This window comes from Meriones unguiculatus, chromosome 14, assembly GCF_030254825.1.
Source record: "Meriones unguiculatus strain TT.TT164.6M chromosome 14, Bangor_MerUng_6.1, whole genome shotgun sequence".
NCBI classification, from domain to species: Eukaryota; Metazoa; Chordata; class Mammalia; order Rodentia; family Muridae; genus Meriones; species Meriones unguiculatus.
Genome location: NC_083361.1, coordinates 62905853 through 62926213, shown reverse-complemented (window position 1 = coordinate 62926213; position 20361 = coordinate 62905853). Strand labels below are relative to the sequence as shown.

The 20361-nt window shown below is 46.4% G+C and overlaps 1 protein-coding gene across 5 annotated transcripts in view; it reads left to right on the top strand.

Moving 5' to 3' along the window:
• Positions 1-20361, top strand: part of Slco3a1 (solute carrier organic anion transporter family member 3A1) — a 284954-nt gene that overhangs the window by 45474 nt on the left and 219119 nt on the right. For all 5 annotated transcript variants that reach the window (XM_060367352.1, XM_060367354.1, XM_060367353.1 and 2 more), the window contains exon 2: positions 13523-13988. In XM_060367352.1, coding sequence (XP_060223335.1) covers positions 13523-13988 — 466 coding nt within the window. The remainder of the gene's footprint in view (positions 1-13522; positions 13989-20361) is intronic.

Sequence of the window (20361 nt, the reverse complement as noted above, 5' to 3'; positions counted from 1 at the left end):
GCATGGATTTTGGATATACGCTATCTAGACTTGTTTGAGTCCCGGCTTGCTCTTTTCTGGCTGTGAGACCTTGAGCAAAAGATTTCTCCTCTCTGCCTGTTTTTGTATCTGTAGGTTAGAAATAATACCCCCTAGTTACCACAGTATCAGGATGGAGTGAACTTACTGTAACAACTGCAGGTTATGCTACGGAGCTTATTACCTCTTTTTGTTGGATCAGCCAGGGGAGATGTCGCATGTCCCTTAGCATTTGGTTGTTTGGAGGACTCATGCCCTTCTCTCAGTTCTTGTCTGATGCCTTGAACACAGTCAGATCAGCCTTCCCCCCCCCCATCCTCTAAGTGACACTCCATATCCCCAAGAAGTGTAAGTAATTCTTAGGGGAACTGTAGGTGCCGAGAGGAAAGACAGCAGAGGAACTGAAGCCCAGCTAGTGTGTCTTCCCTTCTTCCACGGAACTGCCCACAATGTCCATGCCATAGTCACGCAGTATTGGGTCGGAGAGCAGGTCTGCCAATACACTTGGGCTCCCAAGTCACTAATTCACAAGGTTGCTACTCTTTAGAAGTCCCCTGCCTTCTGGCACCTTTAGCCATGGGCAGATCAGTTCCCAGTGCTGATGTGGATGTGTGTGCGAAGAGGAAGACCCACAAGGCTGGACATTTGGCCCATTTGAAGGTTGGGGAGTGAGAACTATCTCTTGGGATTAGTGCAGAGAGGCAGAGTGTGACTAGATCACAGCAGCTCTGTCATCTTAAGCCAAAGCACTTGAACTTTTCCATTGGTTGTGGTTTTCACTAGAAAGTTTTAAGCAGGGTGGTAAGTGATAAGGATTGTGAAGAGAATGAATGGGATAAGTGAGAAAGGAAACAGGATGGGGAGAGAGGGTCAGACTGAGAGGATTTGTAAGGAACTTGGGGCCTACAGGCAGGCTCTGAACTTAGCAAGCAGCTGGAGGGTTCTGGCTTTTATGGGTCAGGGACTTGGGATGCCTGCATTTGTTTGAGGTGCTGATGTTCATGAAGGGAGCTGTCGGGAGAGCAGGGCAGGCTGATTGATTGGAAAAAGACAGACCTCTTTTACATTGGTGAGGGCACCATGGCCATCCTGAAGTAGAGGCCTGGTCTTTGTCAACTTCAGGAGTCTGCACCACAGAGAGACAGAGTGGCCCGAGGGAGAGACTGGGTGTCATCAGTATATAAGAGTTAGACAGGAGAGTGCCGGTATGTAACACTGCTTTTGGCAAATTCTGGCTCTAGCGGGGAGAAAGATGTTTAGTTAGGAGAATCAAGAACTTGTAGGTCGTGCCTGTCATAAGAAGGTCAGCTGTGCCAGAGATCACAGAGAAACCCAGTGTGATAAGAGAAGGAAAATAGCAGTTGCATCAGAGAAGACATAGCACACAGGAAACATTTATCACCAGCAGCTTCCTGTGACCATAGCAAAGTCGTGATAAGAATGGGACCTGTGGGCAGCAGGGAGCTGAACCCAGCAAAGGGGGACTTTACAGACTATGCTGGTGGAAAGAAAGGAGGAAGATGACAGGGACAAAAAAGGCACTGTGTGATTTTTTTTTTTTTGGTTGTTTGTACTCACGTAGGGACAAGATAAGGATGAAGTCAGTGGGATGGCACAGGGAGAAATGATGGTAGCAATGATGGAGAAAGGCCTTCAGGAAACAAGAAGGGACAGGATTAATAATGAGCAAGACATGTCTTTTTCTCATAGAGATGAGCTGGGCACTCTATCCCCATTTCCTTGGCCCCTCCCCCTACTAGCACCCCTTTCTTCTGCTGAAACCAAACCATATTAGTTACTTTCTTGTTGCTATGACAAAATGCCTGGCATTTGGACTCATGGCTGAAGGAGACATAGTCCATCATGGCATGGAAGGTGTGGTTGGAGCTCTTAGTGGCACAGCTTACCAAATCTTAGTGCATCAGAAGCAGCAAGAGGTATGGAAGTGTGGCTGGGCATTAAAACTCAGGGTCTGTTCTCCACTGACCCACTTCCTCTAGTGAGGCCCCACCCCCTTGCAAACATGTCACGTCGGTTGCCTGGTGGTCACACGTACCCCAAGATAGCAATGGATGTGGCCCAACACTAAGTTACAAAATTGTCAACTTACCTAAAATATTATGAAAACTTTTTTTTTTTTTCTTTTCAACTCGGTTGTCATTCTTCAAAAAGTAGATTTGTGAATGATAGCTTTGTGTCACAATGTCGAGAGACTAGAAACAGGTAAAGATTCCACATGTTCCTAAAACAGCACCGCCAGCTAGGGACCAAATGTTCAGAGACAAGAGCCCATAGGGGACAGCTCTCATTCAAACGCTAGCGCAGCCTCTCCGACCTACGCTCCCATTACAGGCACGATCTTGATGCTTGGTGGTACAGCATTCCTAGTGGCCAGAACTAGTGGCATGCAGCCAGGAAGGAGTGAGCTCAGCAGCTTAGCAGTGGGACAGGCTAAGTGGGGGATGTCTGCCTTTCTTCTGGCAGGAAGGGAAAGGGGGCTGAAGGGGGCATCAGGAGATGGCCCTGTTGTGGCAGTGTGTGTGAGCCTAAATTGTTTGCCTTTCTGAGGTCAGTATTTGTCCCTGCAGACCTTGGAGTGCAGGCTTGGTCAACAGCAGTGATCATGGCAGCAGGGGTGGCTGTTGGGCCTGTTGTCGGGCACTGTGCATCTTAGGTGAAGTTGGAGATGTTGGGTGCCCGAGGTACACATAGACAAGGATGAAAGTAGGGGGCTGTGTGGGCAAGCTGAGGAAGAGGAGTCCCTAATGTGTGTCGCTTTTCTTTACGGCATTGACAGCAGACTTAGACTTCCTCATCCTTCTCGAAGCTTGTGGATGCTGCCCCGGGGCAGGTGCTATTTGCTCCTGGCCTGTGTTTATCTTCTACCTGGAGGCACAGCTTTAGTTTCTTACCAGCTTATTAATGGGGTTCATTCTCAAGAGAAGGTGTGATTAGATGGAGTAGATTATCTTGGTTCTTAGGGTTTAACCTTTCTGGTAAATCCTGGTATGACCTGCCCGGTAATTTGGTCTTGAGGAATTAATATATTATGATTCTGTTCTCTAGGTTGGTAAGGGCTTTTTTTTTTTTTTTTCAGCAGTATTGTCTTAGAAGAATACTCTTCGAAGTATTCTCTTAGAAAAACACATACACATATGCATGTATGCACACATGTACACCTGCACACGAATACACACACTTCTGTGTATATGCTTAGCACTGACACCCAGCGATGCGATGCTGTAGCATGGCTGGGAATCCAAGTATGAGATTCCTAGTATACAAAGAAAAAAGAGAAATGCAGCTTTAGAGCCATTGCTTTGTTTGTTTGTTTCTGGGTAGATGGGAGAAATATCAGAATTAGAATATCAGAATTTCTATAAGAGGAAGAATACTTTCCAGTTGGCACTTGATGAAAGTATTTTTCAGATCAGCCCTAATAACAATTTTCCTTAATAAAATGCTCACACACCGTTTTAAAATTGTCCCTACATAAGTTATATATCTTAGGGTTGACTGATAATGATCAATGGCCATTTGAAAAACTTTCCTATTTTTTTTTTTTTTCTGAGACAGGGTTTCTCTGTGTAGCCTTAGCTGTTCTGGACTCTGTAGACCAGGCTGGCCTCGAATTTACAGAGATCTTCCTCCTGCCTCTGCCTCCTGAGTGCTGGGATTAAAGGCGTGTGCCACCATGCCTGTGTTTATCTTTATTTAACCCAGAGTTTAAGAGCTGGATACGATATGGACACTGGTAATTCCAGGAATTAGAAGAGAGAGGTAGGAGGGCCAGAAATTCAAGACTAACCTTAGCTGTATAGAAAGGCTGAGGGCAGCCTGAGCTATATGAGATCAGCCTCAACAACAACAGAAAGCACGGGACAGCGCCCTCCAGATATCTCAAACTGAAACATTTTCATGTGAGCTTAGAACTCCTTACTTCCCTATGAAAAATTTAACAAACTTCTTCCTACACTGTTAGCTCTTTTATGTTAGCACGTTATCTATACATAATGATGGGTTTAATTATGTGATACTAACGGTCTTCACCCATGTAAACATACATATTTACCTGGATGTTCCCGTTCAGCCACCCTGGTGGTTCCCCTCTGTTCTACTTCTGTTGACTCCCTTCCTCTTCCCTGCTCTTCCTAGTAGATTTGGTCATCCGTTGCCTAGGGATGCTTCTGCAAACCTGAAAACACAGGTTAGCTCCTGCCATTTAGGTGGGGTCCACCTCCTGAGGCAGGGTCACAATGCTTTGTCTCCTGCATTCTGCGAGACTGGTGGATGTGAACTTCAGTCTTGACCCCTCCTCTGCTCCCTGTCTGTGGAATTATTGCCTTCTCCCGCCTAGGTTCTTCGGTTACGCAGCACATGGATTTATACTGCAGAAAAATGTGCCCTCGTTTGGAAAGCACTTGGAACTGGACCACACATAAGAAATGAACTCTACCATGGTCATAATTAACAGGACCGGCACTCCAGAGTTCTCCTAGAGACCCTTTGTCCTTGATGCTTGGTTCTGGCTAACTGCTGTTTTTTAGGGGATTGACCAGGCCTTTTTTTTTTTTTTTTTTTTAGCATGTGGAGATAGATTTTATTCTCCTTGTATATAACTACCTATTTTCATAGTGATACCTCCATTGTCCTAGCTGAGAGTGGAGTCCAAGTCTTGTCAAATTATGCATCTCAAACCCCTGGATCTTCTCCTGGCAAGGGACAGGTACTTAGTGGGATCTTCCTTTCTTCTTCCCCTTCTTCCTTTAACTCCCTCCTCCATATGTATATGGGGATTAGGGATCAATCTGAGTGCTGTTTTCAGGATACTGTAACACCATACCAACTTTGTTGTTCTGTGATTTTTGTTGTTGTTATTATTGATTGGCTGTTTGTTTTTGAGAAAGTGTTTCTCTGTATAGCCTAGGAACTCTCTGTAGACCAGGCTGGCTGTTAGGCAGCCTGCTTCTGGGTTGCCTAGTAACCTGTCATGTCATCATGTGTCACCCGCCAGATAGATGCACCTGGCAGGCACAGCTGCTCAGAGGCCATAAAAGGACCAATGTGCCACTTTGTCTCTCTCTTGCCTTCTTGCTCTTGCGCTTGCTGATGTCGCCTGCCCTCTTCCCTTTCTTTGGTGGGACACGCCCTCCTTTCCCCTTATCACGTCTTATTCTCTCCTTCTCTCTCTCTCCATCTAGTAAGGCTCTTTCATCTAATATCTGTTGTGTGCATCCTCATTTCACTGTCTTCAAAATCAGACATCTGCCTGCCTCTGCCTCTCAAGTGCTGGGATTAAGGGCATGAGCCACCACCACAGGGCTCATGCCAGCCTTTTTATGTGGGTTCTGGGGAACCAAATTTAGGTCCTCAGCCTTGTGTGGCAAACACTGTACAGACGAAGCAATTTCCTTAGCCCAAATGGGGGAGGGCATTCAATCCACACAATGATATTGTGGGGCCCTGGGGCATGCAGAGAGGCTGATTCAGCACGCAGCAGCTCTTCTTAAGGAGCCTGTGATGAAATGATTGCTGTGAGCCTTATTCCAAGATCTCGTGCAGGCCTATGCCTGGCCCCCATGCTTGGTCGAGAGCCAAGGAAATCACTGAGTTCCTCATGTTCTCCAGGTTTTTCCAGTAAAACAGAGCAGGCACCGTACAGATTTTGAGCTTAAAGAGCATTCTCAGTTGAGGTGTGCAAGGTTCAATACAAATTGTTTTAAGACTTGGCCTGATACCAAAATAACTGCCAATGACTACAGCTCAGGCACAGAGCGCAGAGAACTCTGCTGAGTAAGGCTGGTGGGTCCTGGGACCTTTGTTTATCTAATCTGTGTGGGAGGGAGAGTCAAGGAGTTGGTTTACATATTGGAAGCAATTACATTTAGTGGTTCTTTTAATTTTATTTATTTTTTGAGTGGGAGGATCATAAACGATTGCACATTCTCTTAGAATTAATTAATTGGACATAAAATTCATAGAGTATAAGGAATCATAAAAAAAAAAAGTGTTGCCCCAGTTGGTTTAGGGAAGATGGAGAGAGAAGAAAGATGAGAGGACCCATTGGTGATGGGGTAGGCTAGTCCAAGAAAGCTGCAGATGATAAGAGGAACATAAAGGAGGAGGTAGAGATAGCTTCTGAGAGAAGGAGAGACCATGAGGCTAGGCAGGCAGAGACTGCCGCTGTCATGCCAGGTGATCTGAAAAGGTGACAGCAAGGCTGTGTAAGATCAAGATAAGAAGAGTGACTCCATGAGAGAACTTTGTTGTCTCAGCATCCTGCTATGGGGTTGGGGAGCATGCTGAAAACCAGGCAGGCCTACCTGTGGTCACAATGCCTCCTGGGGACCAGGGCTTTTGTTCAACAGTGACTGTCACTCATAGGCAGACTAGAAAAAGGAGTCTCAGGGCATGTCTTGGGGAGACTCTTATACTCTCCTATATGTCCCCTGCTTGTCTGTAAGGAGACACATTCTAGAGTGCTTTGGTGGTACAGACATGTAATCTCAGAGCACAGGAGGCTGAGGTTTGAAACCAGCCTGGGCTTCGCTGTAAGGGTGTGTTTCAAAAGAGAAAAGACATATCCTTGGCATGACAGATAAGAGACTGAATTTACGTTGAGATTATTCTCATGTTTTGTTGTTGTTGTTGTTGTTATTGCTGTTGTTTTGTTTTTAATGATGTTTGGTAAATGCTTCGGATTAATAACGGCAGTGCTTGGTTAACGTGTATATATGCTCTTGTATCTGCCTGGGGCCACAGTGTCTCAAAAGCTTCTCCGTCTAACTTGTTCTCTGCCTTTTGAAGAAGACTGGTTTGAATATCATGCCCATTTATGCCATGAGCCCGATTTGTGCTAAATCATTGCAGCAGCCATAGAGCAGCCTTACCAGATGTCTCCTTCCTTTAGCCCAGTTGTGAGGCACGTGGCTGGGGCAAGAGCCAGAGGCTGGGACAGCGGCATCCTGAGCCACCTGGCTGGGCAGACCTGGGTTCCTGGATGTCAAGTCAGTGTGTGTGCACACCACTTTCCCAGTGTACCAAACTCCCCACCACAAGGCATTGCTGTTTAGATGAGAATTAGGACACCACACTGGGCCTCCTTCAGTGGAGATTAGCATTATAGTTTTATCACAGAAACTGATTACTGGCTTTGTTGAGCAGAGAATGTTCCCCTTAGTTCAGGAAGACATGTCCTTGGAAGGGCTGATTAAGAAATGAATGTTACTTTACAAATCATTCGCATGGGATTAACCCTCCCCCAAACCTTCACAAACTGGCATTGAAGGGCCTAGAAATGATTTTTTTGGCATTTGTAAAAAGAGTGTTTCATAAAGTTATTGTAAATGGGCATTTTTTTTTTTTATTATCAGCTGAAGATATAATGTGTAGAGCCAAGGTTTGTGCAGTCTCCAAAGGGTTACGGACCAAATCAGGCCCTCTGCCGTACAAGTTGTCATGGGATGCTGTATTGGGCTACAGTGGCAGGTGCCAGTGTTACTATGGTGACCAACATGGCCCTGGAGCCTAAAATATTTACTCTCTGACTCTTTTCAGAGTAAGTATGTCAGATTCTTTCCAGGAACCCCTGAGAGAGGCACCCACATTTCTTTGTCGTGACCACATCGAGGTTGTTATCTCTTGCAGTATTGTTAGTTTCTGCTTCCTGATGTGGGCCTTTCATCCCATGCTTAAGGCTTTTGAACCTGATTTTGGAGGCACCTCTACTCATGTGCCCTTCCTTAATGACATATCAGCAATAAGTAAGTGAGTCTCATTTCTCCCCAAGACCGTTAGAATAGCTGACAGGTAGTCTCCCAGCTCCGTACTGTGTGGAATGCTATGCTGTTTCTAAAGGATAGCTTCTGCTCAGGAACTAGCCTTCTCCCATTGTCCTCCAAACCCTGAGTAGATCCTTAGTGTTGCCTTCAAGGCCACCTGATTCCACATGACTCCTCACAGCGCTCCGAACTTGTGTGTTATTTCCCCATGTCCCAGGCTGGGCAGAACTTGCCACCTTGTGCGTCTTCTTTGTGCCACTGATCATTGCTTTTGAAATATTGTGGCAACTTCTTTCGCACCCTGTCTTTTAAAAATCTCGCTCATCCTTGTTATGTCTCGGATCTATTGTTGCTGTTGTCACTGCCTTGATTGCTCTGCCACTCTGTTGTGGTGCTGTGGCCTATGCTGTTTCTAAGTGGATCTCTTCTGCCATATATGGATTGTCTGCTTCTTCGGCTGCCCACGCAGCAGGCACTGGGGTTTGTGGAATCTGATAAAGCTGAAGAAGGTGCACAGAGCATTCACGCCAGTGCTGAGAGTAGCTCTTTTATGTAAACCCACCGAGTGCTAGCTACGGGAACCCAGTGGTGCACGCAAGAACGTGCACTGTTGTTCCCATTGCAGAGGCTTGAAAATAGGCTCTGGCAGATTGATTTGACTATCTGCTGTCAAAGCCAGATTGGAGTCAGGCATTGTGGTACATGATCTTAGCACGAAGGCTGCTGAGGTAGGAGGATCCCAGTTTATGGCCAGCTTAGGCTACAGAGTGAGTTCATGGTCACCCTGGAATGGATATATCCATTCCCTGATAAGACCCTGTACCCTCAAATCAGGAGTTCCATACTGAAGGGTTCTCATGCTGCAAAGCTACGGGGATGAACCAGGTTACAATTGCTATCTAGGGTGCTAAGCACACATACATCCTAGGTAACATACCACCCTCTACTTTCTTGGGTGTTAGAGGTGTTCATCACCTTTGTGACAGAGGCCTGGGGAGCAGGCACTGTCATTTGCTCCAACCTCCCAGATAATTGCAGTAGCTAGGCTCAGCCTCACCACTCAAGCCAGAGTGAAAATGTGGGCTCATCTCTTAGACGATCTCAGTCTTCCACCAAGTCTGCCCTAACAACCCGGATTCTTGCTCAAGACTGCTTGGTAACCTCCTCTGGGCCACTTCTTTAGAGAGTAAGGGAAGATTCAGACATGCCTGCCCGTAGGCCATCCTGTCCTATAGTACAATGTCAACAATGCCAACATGGACCAAAGTCCTTTCTTTAGGGGTGTGTGTGTGTGTGTGTGTGTGTGTGTGTGTACAGGTGCACTTGCACATTTGGGTGTGTGCGTGTAGATCTCAGGGATTTTTCCTCAGAAGCCATCTATCTTGTTCTTTGAGTCAGGGCCTCACTGGGACCTGGGACTCAGTAGTTAGTCTAGGCCTGCCGGCCAGGGACCCCCGGGGTCTGCCTGCTACTACCTCTCCCCAGCTCTAGGATTCCACACATGCCAGGCCATGCTCAGCTCTGCACACGGTTGTTAGAGACGGAACCTCGGGTTCCCCTGCTTGCTTAGCAAGCCTTTCACCGAGTTATCACCCAGCCCTGGGAACCTGTTTTCATAGGATTCTAAAAGGCAGATCTCCCCCTTCCTCCTTCTTTTCTTCCCTCCTTTTCTTCTTCCTTCGTTCTTTCCTTCCCTCTCTCTTCCCTCCCCCACTGCCTCTTCTTCCCCTCCAGTTAGTTATTGTAGCAGAAGCCTGATGGATCCTGCAGGCTTCTTGTACTAACCTCATTTCCACTTGGCCCAGGGTAAAAGCACTTCCTCCTTTCTTTCCCCCCTGGAGTCACTGGCCCTTTGTTTCTGTCTCTAATTACCCAGCTGTTTCCTTTAGTCCTGGTACCCATTAAGTAAAGGCAGCCATTCCCTTCAGCACTCTGCTCCCTCAGCACGAGATTGTTCTCTGCCACATAAAAAGCCACAAGTGGCTTTTATGGCCTCATGCATACTTAATTAGTCCAGCTTCCGAAAATTGTGCTTTAAATGAGTGAAGGCATTAGCCTCCGATCTAATTGATCCACAAAGCACCGTCTCAGGATGGCTGTAGTAACTTCAAGTGTTGGTCTCCTCGAGCATCACCAGGGCCCGCCAGAGGCTGCAAGAGAGGAAAGGCCCTAGTGTCAGGCAGGATAAGAGCCCTAGGCATCATGGTCTGGCTCTACAAGAACTGACTGCTTTGCATCTTGCCTACAGCTGTCTGTATTCCCATCACCTGGCATCATAAACGTGCGCGTTGTGGGACGGTTTATGATGGAGCATGTTTGCTGAGTTGGAGCTCTTGGCAGGGTTCCAGGGTTCAGAGAAGCTGTCTGCTGGGTCTGTCCTCATGCCTCATGTCAGAAATAAAATGATATTTCACCTCAGCCCCCGCTGCACTCTGTAGGCATCCACCACCATGGTGGGGGATGTCACCTGCAGATCGGCCTGTTGAGGCTTGCATCTTAAGTGCTCCTAAGGCCACATGCTTAAAGCAGGCTACAGTGATGTTGGGAGGCAGGCAACCTTTCCAAGTTAGTTCCTAGTGAAAGGATACTTAAGTCACATGGGATGGTCTCTTGGAAGGGATCATGGGTCCCTAGCCTCTTCCTTCCTTTCTCTTTTTTCTTCCTGGCCTTGCATTTTGTTCCACTGCGTGAGTGGTGCCCACTGTTATTCTCTGCCTATCCTGAAGACCCAAAACAAGGAAACCAAGTGACTATGGACTGAAACCTTCAAAACAAACTCAAGTAAATCTTCCTTTACGTTGTCTGTCTTAGGTATTTTGTCACAGAATGGGGTGTTAAGACACCACCTGTTAAAACAGACTGCTCTGCTCATGGTGCCTGTCACTGCCTGGGGCCTCTGATCTGACTAGTCCATGCTCTCTTCTCACTCAGCCTCTTTTGGTCATCTTCCCAGACTCACCTCCCAGGCCTTTAGGCCACCTACTCAATTCCTTCTTCAAACTGAATCGTGTGTTTACAGCCAGAGAATTTGGTTTACCAGACATGCTTTTGTTAGAGCAGAAAGAAGTGAATACCTGAAGCCTTTCTTTTCCTGGGGCTTTAAGAAAGAACATCTTTGGGAGGATTTTAGAGCCATCGTAACCAAGCCAGGACCCTTTCAACTTCTCTTCTCAATAGGTGCAGTCTGGTATGCAGAGAAAGGAGCCATCTAATCACGTAGCAGGGGCCGAGTGAGTTGTGGGTTGGCCTTGGCTGGAAAGCACAGTGGAACTGGAACCTGCATAGGAACCTTGGTGATCAAGGGTGTGACAGATGCTTCAAAGCTGCACCGTGGGGCTGGCCCACGGACCAGTGCTGAAGGAAAGATCCCCAGGATGTGTCATCGCCTTAGCAGCCTGGCCTCTCACCTTCCTTCTGGTCAGCTGGGGATCAGATTCAAAACTAACCCCTGGGCTCAGCTGAGTCACAAATGCTCTGGGGAGTGCAAGTGCTCACAAAGTGCTTCAGCTCTTCTGGTGGGGCTGAGATCTTCTGCACTCCGGGGCTTAATTTCATGTACTGAAAGGAAGCAAAGACTGGGGACCTGGCCACACTGTCCTCTTGATAGTAAGGGCACACTAGTCATGTTATCACGGGTTTTGGGGGCTGTGCTTGGATATCAGCAGATGGGACATGACCTCAAGTTTGCGGGTGAGTGAGTGTTTTAAGTGCATCCCTGTGGATAGCCTTAGAGGAAGACTCCCTCTCTGGGACTCTCCTCCATACCCTCATAACCACTTGGTCAGCAGATCTAGTACAGTCTGCCTATAATAAAGCTCTGCCCCTAAATTGCCTCACCCAGCCTTCTTGCCTGTCACTTTGAGCTGATGAGGACCTCAACCTCCATAAGGGCCTGGCTGCTTGGTCCAAAAGCATTCACCTCTTCATTCTCCCAGCATTTCTTTCCCATATTTGGTGTGATTCTTAGGCTTTTAAAACCTTGGGTGCACCAAAGGAACCACATAAATGCTAGAATGTTCATAATGGGTACAGCTTGCCCTTTCCTAGCAGCCATACATGTATGGTTTGGGTTTATCCAAGCCCCAGCTCTTACTGTCATTTCACAGATGTGCAAGCTAATGTACAGCTTAACTTGGTTACCTGCAGTTAGGATGGACCATGCAGTCTGAGCACAGATACCCTGCCAGGCTATTGTACTTTACTACTGTTTGGTACTATATCAGGTCATGGAATGGCAAGGCTTCCCTGGCTAGTAGATTTTTGCCATTATTTCAATGTTCATATCCATCACACTAGGGCTGTTAGAATTCTGGTTTCTCAGAATCAAAGCTGAAGGAGGGTAATTGAGTTGGCTAGGGTCACAGCAGATTAAGGAAATAGCAGGGATTCACTTCTGTTTTCTCTCTGTGTGCTTGCACGTCCGCCACCACGCTGCATGGATTGCCTCCATTGCTCACAGTGGTATCCCTGGGTTGCTATGATCTGGGTCAGTTCTCTCCTTCATCAGGAACTCCTGTTCCCCTTGTTCATACTTTTGCTCAAAGTGTTCTTCTGACCAGTGAGGGCCTCAAATCATCTGCTAGATCACTCATGACAGGGACAGCTGTCTTCCTGTGATACAGGTCATGGTACCCACAAACAGGAGAAGTACTCCATCCTCCCTGTAATAAGCCTTGTAATAACATGTTGTCCCTTGAATTTATGATCTAGTTGTGTCTGTGTGTACCTTCCTGCCAGGTGGCCTTTTAAGACCAGGTGTCCATATGTTTTGTCCATTTTATCCAGACCGTTGGCAGGCAAATAGCATATGTTTAGTAAATATTGTTGAACAAACGCAGCAGACAGGAATACAAAAGAGGAGGGAAATATAAAAAATATCCTCAGCAGAACTACAGTGCTTAGAAAAATCCAGAGGGATTTTTGTTGGTGTTTGTTGGTTCGCGTGTTTTCTCAGATATCCTTTAGGGAAACCTATGTCATTTAGAAACTTCCAGAAGGAAATGAAGCTAAATGTGATCCCACTGCAAGGCCTGTTTGTGTCAGTCTGTGGTCTCAGCTGAAGGAGGAGGGTCAAATAGGTTCAAGATCTATCTGGCCTAAAGAGTGAGTACAAAGCCTGCATGGCCTAAAGTGAGTTCAAGGTCATCATGGCAAACTTAGTGAAAGTCTGTTAAAGAAATGTGAAAAGAATTTCGGGAATGTAACTTAGTTGTAGTGTGTTTTCCTGACAGGTATAAGGCTTTAAATTCAGTCCCTACTATCTGAAGATGAGTGGATGGGTGAATGCATGAATGGGCAAAAACATTCCGTTGAGCTAACCTTGCTGGTCTGCTTTGCCAGCTGGGTGGTTTTTGGCTAATGTCCTGGCACAGAGCCTCTGGTTCCTGCTGTGAACATAGCATGCATAGGGGAAAGCATAACCATCGACTTTGGGACTTATTCAGGACTACTTCATAGGTCACTCCTGTGGAGGTACATGGAGCCCTTGAAGACGGAAGCAGATACTGGGAAAAATCATCTTTGCTACTAGGAAAGCGAATTCTAGGAAAGTTGAATTAGGGCTAGCAAATGAAGGGAATGCCTGTCTGGTTCATCGGGCTTCTGCCTGCCTTTTGCATCCGGTACCACATTACTAGGCAGGTTTTAGGGTCCAGGAAGAGTAGGGAGGGTTCCCTTGGGTGTCTCCTAACGTGGACTTTGACATTTCCTTTTGCCGCCCTCAGGTGAGCGTGTTGACCACCCTGGAGCGCAGGTTCAACCTTCAGAGCGCCGACGTGGGCGTGATCGCCAGCAGCTTCGAGATCGGGAACCTGGCGCTGATTCTCTTTGTGAGCTACTTCGGAGCACGTGGGCACCGGCCGCGCCTCATCGGCTGTGGTGGCATCGTCATGGCCTTGGGTGCACTACTCTCAGCACTGCCCGAGTTCCTCACCCACCAGTACAAGTATGAGGCTGGCGAGATCCACTGGGGAGCAGAAGGCCGGGATGTCTGCGCCACCAATGGTTCCAGCAGTGATGAGGGGCCTGACCCTGACCTTATCTGCCGTAACCGGACAGCTACCAACATGATGTACTTGCTGCTCATTGGGGCTCAGGTGCTCCTGGGCATCGGTGCTACCCCCGTGCAGCCCCTGGGGGTCTCCTACATTGACGACCACGTACGGAGAAAGGACTCCTCGCTCTACATAGGTAGGCACTGCCCCTGCTTCATTGGTTGCTGTGGCGCTACAAAGTTGGGTCCCTGTTTTGCTGGAGCGCTGGTTCGCAGAACTAGCTGTCTCCATGGTTAGTCTTACATGCTTGATGTCGGGGCAATGCAACTAGTGCACTTTTGAAAATCCGAGTGATGCTTAGATGCTGCCTGCATCTTAACCAGAACTTGCAGGGGAGGATCTGGTCTGGAGGGGTTTGGGGTCTGTTTTGTGTGTGTGTGTGTGTGTGTGTGTGTGTGTGTTGTGGTGCAGAGAGATTTGGGTTTGTGTAGTGTTCACCACTACATAGGAAATTTGGGGTCTTCAGCTAAGAAACCTCAACTTTGAAGAATCAAAACTGCCTCTTATCTTTTCTTGTTTTGTTTTTTGACCTAAAGGAGTGATTGATTTCATTGTCAGCATTTGGTATAACTCAGAGTAGATAGCTTCTGGTCATGTTTTCAACCAGCAACCTGCTCAGGAACTGGGTATTGAGAAAGAAATGAAGTATGTGCAAACTTTAAAGAACGATTTTCTGCTGAAGTAGATTCTGTTATTTTATACTTCAAAGATGGAAGAGCCCTAAGGTCTAGGGTTTCAAGAAACAGCTAAGCGGTAATTTGCTCATGTGACAAATGATGTCCTTGACCAAGTGCTGGTGGACAGTTGGATGGTTGCTTGCCAGATATCTCCGGCCCTGACTTACTAAGGATAAATTTTGCTTCCAATGAAGACATCTCCAGCCACCGAGTGTGGAACTCTGAAAGACTGTGCCTTGAGGTATAAGGCTAATGCTGTGGGCTTAAGTTAAAATAGAATTTGAACCAAAGTTGACATAAGCTTCTACTTTAGACAGCCCAAGCTTTCTGAGACAGGATGGCTGGGAGCAGGTACCTAGCCATAGGCCTGACACAGAGTTGATGCCTCGACTGAACAAGTGTGTTATATATAGATGTGTGCCCTTTCTGTGAGAGGAGGCTCTGCGTGAGAAAAGTAGAGAGTGTATGCTCCCCTATCCAGACATGGAACATGGTGAATCCAGGACCTATCTGTGTGACAGGGCTTTCGACGGCTGAGGCAAAGATGCACAGTTCTAGTCCCCTCTCTCCGTATGGCTTGTGTTGTACCCTGGGGGTGGGTGCCCTGAGGTGGTGACTATGGTGGTTTATTTTTTTGCTGCTGTGAAACCAGCATGTTGTTAAAACAGTATCTGGAACTATAGTCTGACAAGTGGCCTTTGGTTTGACTGATGTCGCCTTGGGACCTTGGGAAAGTTGTTTTCTGGTAGCAATAACAGAAGGAAATGGGCAATGAAAAGCTGAATTTGTCTCCCAAACAGTCAAATGAAACAGAAAAATCTCTCCCTAGAAATCACCCCAGACACCTTATCAGCTTTTAGATACCTAGGTTTAGGGCTTCTCGGTCATTCCCTGAACCTCTCTTTTTCAGGAGATGTTCTCCCATGAGTTACTCTGATATTTCTCCCACTGGTTAGGGTATTATTTGTATGATAGAAAGGGCATTTGAGTTTGCAGGTGGGAGGTAGACCCAAGATTAGTAGGACAAAAGAAGGCAAGGTGCTTTTTTGAATTCTCCGGTCTGCTCCATGAGATCTGTAGGAAAATTGTTTCAGCAAGATTTTTACTGTTACAGCAGGATTTTTGCACAGTGTATGGATATTGTAGTGCTCTAGTCCGTCTGACCAAATTCCAAAACAAAGCAGTGCACAGCTGTCTCTCCGAAATGGTTTCATGGGTCTTTTTAGAGTAGCTGAGAGCAAGGCTTCTGCACAGATTGTCCTCCATAGGTTGCTCTTTACTGAGTTCTCCAGGAGCAGTTTCAGAAAACTATAGCATATGCAATGAATGGCTGGTGCATTCATTTATGGCAGGGGCCGTTAAAGACCTGCCCACGGTCACAAGACTGTAACAGCATTTCTCTCTTCTAATTAGGCCCTTTCTGGAAGCCGCTTAACTTTGGTTTTAGAAGTATTTGAGGGAGTGCACTACACAGAAGAGGGCTATCAGAAACAAATTAAGCTAGGACTCTAGGTGTAGATGTGACTTGTTTAGGAAGGGAGACTATTTGTCACCTGAAAAGCTGGCCGAGGGGGAGCCTTTTTGTCAACATGCCTTGCTTACCCCTGGTTTGGAGACGGAAACAATGTACATCTTGCATATGGAAAATATGCAGGCTTGAAAATACAGGCCTGTTTCCAAGTGATCCGTTCCGTATGGGCCAGGGAGCCTCAGCATGCACTGTTTAGACTACATGTCACCAGAAACCAGACCTGTTGTTCGTTGCCTGCATAGTAGGTCAGAAGGTGGGTGCTAGCCACACATCGATGGCCAGGTTATAGACTTCCACAAAAGGGAAGCAGAACAGCTCAAGTCCCTCCAGCATTTCCCACTGAAACCATTGCTTCCTCTGACTCTTGTGGCTGAACTCTTGCCGAGCCCCTGGATTTCTGCATGGGCCATTAACAAGGCTAGCCCTGTTCTGAGGCCAGTCCTTTCTAGAGTGAGGGGGGACTTGAGGGAGCTCATTACCAAGGGACAAAACTGGATGAATGGGGACTCAGCTCTGCCGGCAGCCTTTTCAGGACATTTCAATACAGCAGCAGTGTGTGGAGCTCAGCCTCACAGGATGGCTGGGTAATGACCTGGGGGTGGCGCGTGGCACTCTTTGTTCTCATAAGGAATGGGAATGGTCATGGTGAAAACCTTTTGGGCACTCGGGAGGTCCAAGAATCAACCCTTTAGGAGTCCAGGCATGCTTTAGCTACATGTTGTAACTATCTATTAACTTGGTTTTCTTAGGTGTCCTTTTGTCTCTCCAAGTTCAAAATAGATCAAGTGGCACTTACTTTTTATGATAGTGTAAGTGAGGTGAGGTAATGGACTTTCTTTACCATGGCCTTTAAATAGGTTGCTTCTTTAGTTTGTTATTGCCTATTTTTATTTATTTGTTTATTTTTACTTCTTGGAAGAAGAAAGGTGAAATGAAATGACAAAGATTGAGGAAAAAAAAAAAAACAATTTGGAAAAGTGTTACACATTTACCATTGGCAATTTTGGAGATACAGAGAAGAGAGTAATGAGGGAATAGTTACTCCCGGCTTTATAGTATATGTAATTCTAGTCTCTTTTTCTGCATTGATATGCTTTTCAGCAAAAATGTGCTCATAATAAACAAGATTTTGTAATTTCATTTCTCTTAATATTTTATGAGCTTTTTGCCATGTTACTAAATATTCTTGTATGGCTCTGGCTGCATACAGAATATTCCCTTGTGAACATATACTGTACTAGAAATGTTATCTATTGTGAAAAAGGAGTTGTCAGGATTATTGCTGGTGTAAATGAAACATGTCAGTAAACTGTGATTCCTAGAGGTTAAATTCCTTGCCAGAAATCATTGATCTGGATGTGGCTGGGCTCTGGTGTGAGTGTGCTGTGCATTCCTGATGGATCTGAGATCTGTCCAGAAGGCAGTAGTTGGTTGGTGGGGTTGTGATCCAGGGTCAAGAAGAAGCCAAGGAATTTTACCAGAGAGCTTTAAGCCCTCAGGAAATGCTAAGAGCCATGAAGGTGGCAGGGATGGGACTGTGTTTGAAGTCCAAAAATGGGCCAGCTGTTGTGAATAGTGGGGGCCAAAACTGAATAGGGGCTGGAGAAAAAGATGGAGACAGGAGGCGAGCGTCGCTTGTATTCAGGTCAAGGTTCTAGAAGGTGATGTTCTATATGTATTGTTCTATATGTATAAAGGTGAATCTAGATCAGAGTCTTGTCCCTCGGCACAAAGCTGAGGGAATCTTCCTTCTGTTCCAGCACTGTGGACAGTGCAAGCCTGTCTTTTCCTTCCATTTGCTGTAGCCATCAGCAGCACCATCAGGAAGTTTGCCTCATGCAGTGCTGGAGCTCCTGCTCCTTACAACTTCCTCTAACCCTCTTTCTTATGGCACACCCTGGGCCCTACAGACACATTTCTGCCCCTCCCCTACAACCATTCCATCATGTGATGACTCCCCTGAGTACCAGCCTTGCACGGGCAGGAAGGCTGCTTAAAGCCTACGTCTTCCTTGCTTAATGGGTTCCAGCTTCACTTCTGCTCCTCCGAAGAGATGTCAAGAGCTGGAGGGCTAGACTAATTATAAGACAAAAAGCAAGTGAATGGAGGGCTTGTGCATCAGTTTGCAGGGCAAAACACTCTGCACTGGGAGATAAGACCGCACGTTTCCTCCCAGGTCTGGAGAGGTTCAGGGTCAAGGTACAGGTAAGGTGGGTGTTTCCTGAAGCCTCTCTCTGTAGCTCACAGAAGGCCACCCTAATACTGACTCTTTTTGTAGCTGCTCCTCTAGCCTCCTATAACGGTAAGGTCACTTTTGTAACCCCAACTTCCCTCTCTTATAAGAGGATTAGTCTGATTGTGTTAGGGCCCATTCATGGGGGGGAGGGGGGCTGGACCTCAATGACCTATTCAAAGTCCCTAGACAACTAATTATTTAAGGGTGTAGCTTTTTTTTTTTTTTCAAATAACTTTTAAGTTTGTAGTAATGATAGAATCACAGATTGTTTTAAAAATCTAGAGAAGTTCCCTGTACCTTTCATCTAGTTTTTCCTCAGGTATATGATGATACCTCAGTTAGTGAAGGGCTATCTTTATAAGAACGAGGACCCAAGTTTGACCATCAGACCTCATATTTCCAAAACACCCTGGCTTGGCAATTTGTTCTTGTAGTTCCAGTGCTGGGGAGGAAGAGACAGGTGGACCCCAGGGTTATCTGACCAGCTAACACAGCTTACCTGCCCAGCTCCAGACCAGTGAGACACGTACCAAAACCAGAGGTTGCTGGTGCCTGAGGACGCACTCTCAAGGCGGTCCTCTGGCTTATACACATGTACCACATATAGGAATAAATGTGGGTGTACGTACACCGAGAGAGAGAGAGAGAGAGAGAGAGAGAGAGAGAGGGATGTGGCTCAGTGGTAGAATATGTGGTAGCATGCAAAAGTGCCGTAAAACCAAGCAAACAGCAAAGCATTTTCTGTGTCCCAAAGAGTGAGTTATCATTGGGCAGCACAGAAGAGTCCATTTCAATTCCTCCTGTTTGCTGTGCAATCATTAATTGGGAAAGTGGGCTGTAGGCGTGATTTTTTTTTTCCCCATGAATGTGATGTAGTTTTAATGATGCAGATTGGGATCAAGGTGAAGGCAGATCAGTTTGAATTGTGCATGTGTGTTTGGTAGATTCGTGCACCATACTAGTGCACTAGGAGGGGAACACAGACAGAGGCGTGGCGGCCGAGTCTCTTGAGAACAACTCTTCTGGAGGAAGTGGGATCTGGCCAGGGCAAAGTGGTTGTCTGAGGGCTTCTTGCCGAGGAGCTATGGGGGGAGGAGGGAGCCAGGCAGTGTGCTTGATTACACAGGACAATCACTCGGAGCTTAGTGGCATATCTATTAGACCTAATGTCTCATGTTTTCTTTGTTATCACTTATATTGAAACCCAGAGCAGCCCTCCGTGTTTCAGCTAATGATGCAAAGAGAATTATTCTCAAATTTCATCTGCCAAGTGTTAGTTTAGTACAAAGGTCACAGGCAGCCACCAAAGATAACCACATTTATTTAATTTTTTTTAGATCCCTGGGAGCAAAGGGTTATTTTGCTTCTGATGAGTTTTTGTTTTAACTTGACATTGGGTGAAATGTGTTTTAATTCTCCAAATAGTGTAGGTCGGGTATGGATCAAATACACTGTGCCTGCAGTTCTTCTAAAAGAAATAATTGAAAAGCTGTTCCCTGTGGGAGCTGGGGTAGCTCATTATATTCTGGTGATTTCATTGATATTGAAGTTTCTCTCCTTAATTTCTTTTTTTCTGAACTAAGTGGCACTGGAAGCGGTCGGCTTGTCTTGGCCATGTTCCAGTTCTTCATCTCAGCTGCTGGTGATGTGCCATTCCAGTGTGCTTTGGCATTGTGTCCTTATCCGGTGCTTATCCTCACCGTGCGCTGTCCTTATCTGGCGCTTCCATATTCCCTGGGCTGTTTCTCATTCCTTTTCTAAATGCATATTTTTCACACTCAGTGGCTCATGGCGTCATGGCTATGCTCACCACCTGGGTTAGCTTTGGCATTCTGAATCAGGCTTCTTGCAGTCGTTTCAAGACTTGAATCCTGCTTGTTCTGTGGACCTCACTCCTGGTGAGGCTGGGTGTCCAGTTGCTATGAACTCATCACCCTACCATGTTATAATGAGTTTTGGTAGGCACACTTTCCTAAGCATCAAGTAGTGTGTATCTAAAGGGGAGGGCAGAATCAATAAGTACTTTCTTGATCATCTTTATAGTTTCTCCATTTCCACATCTAGA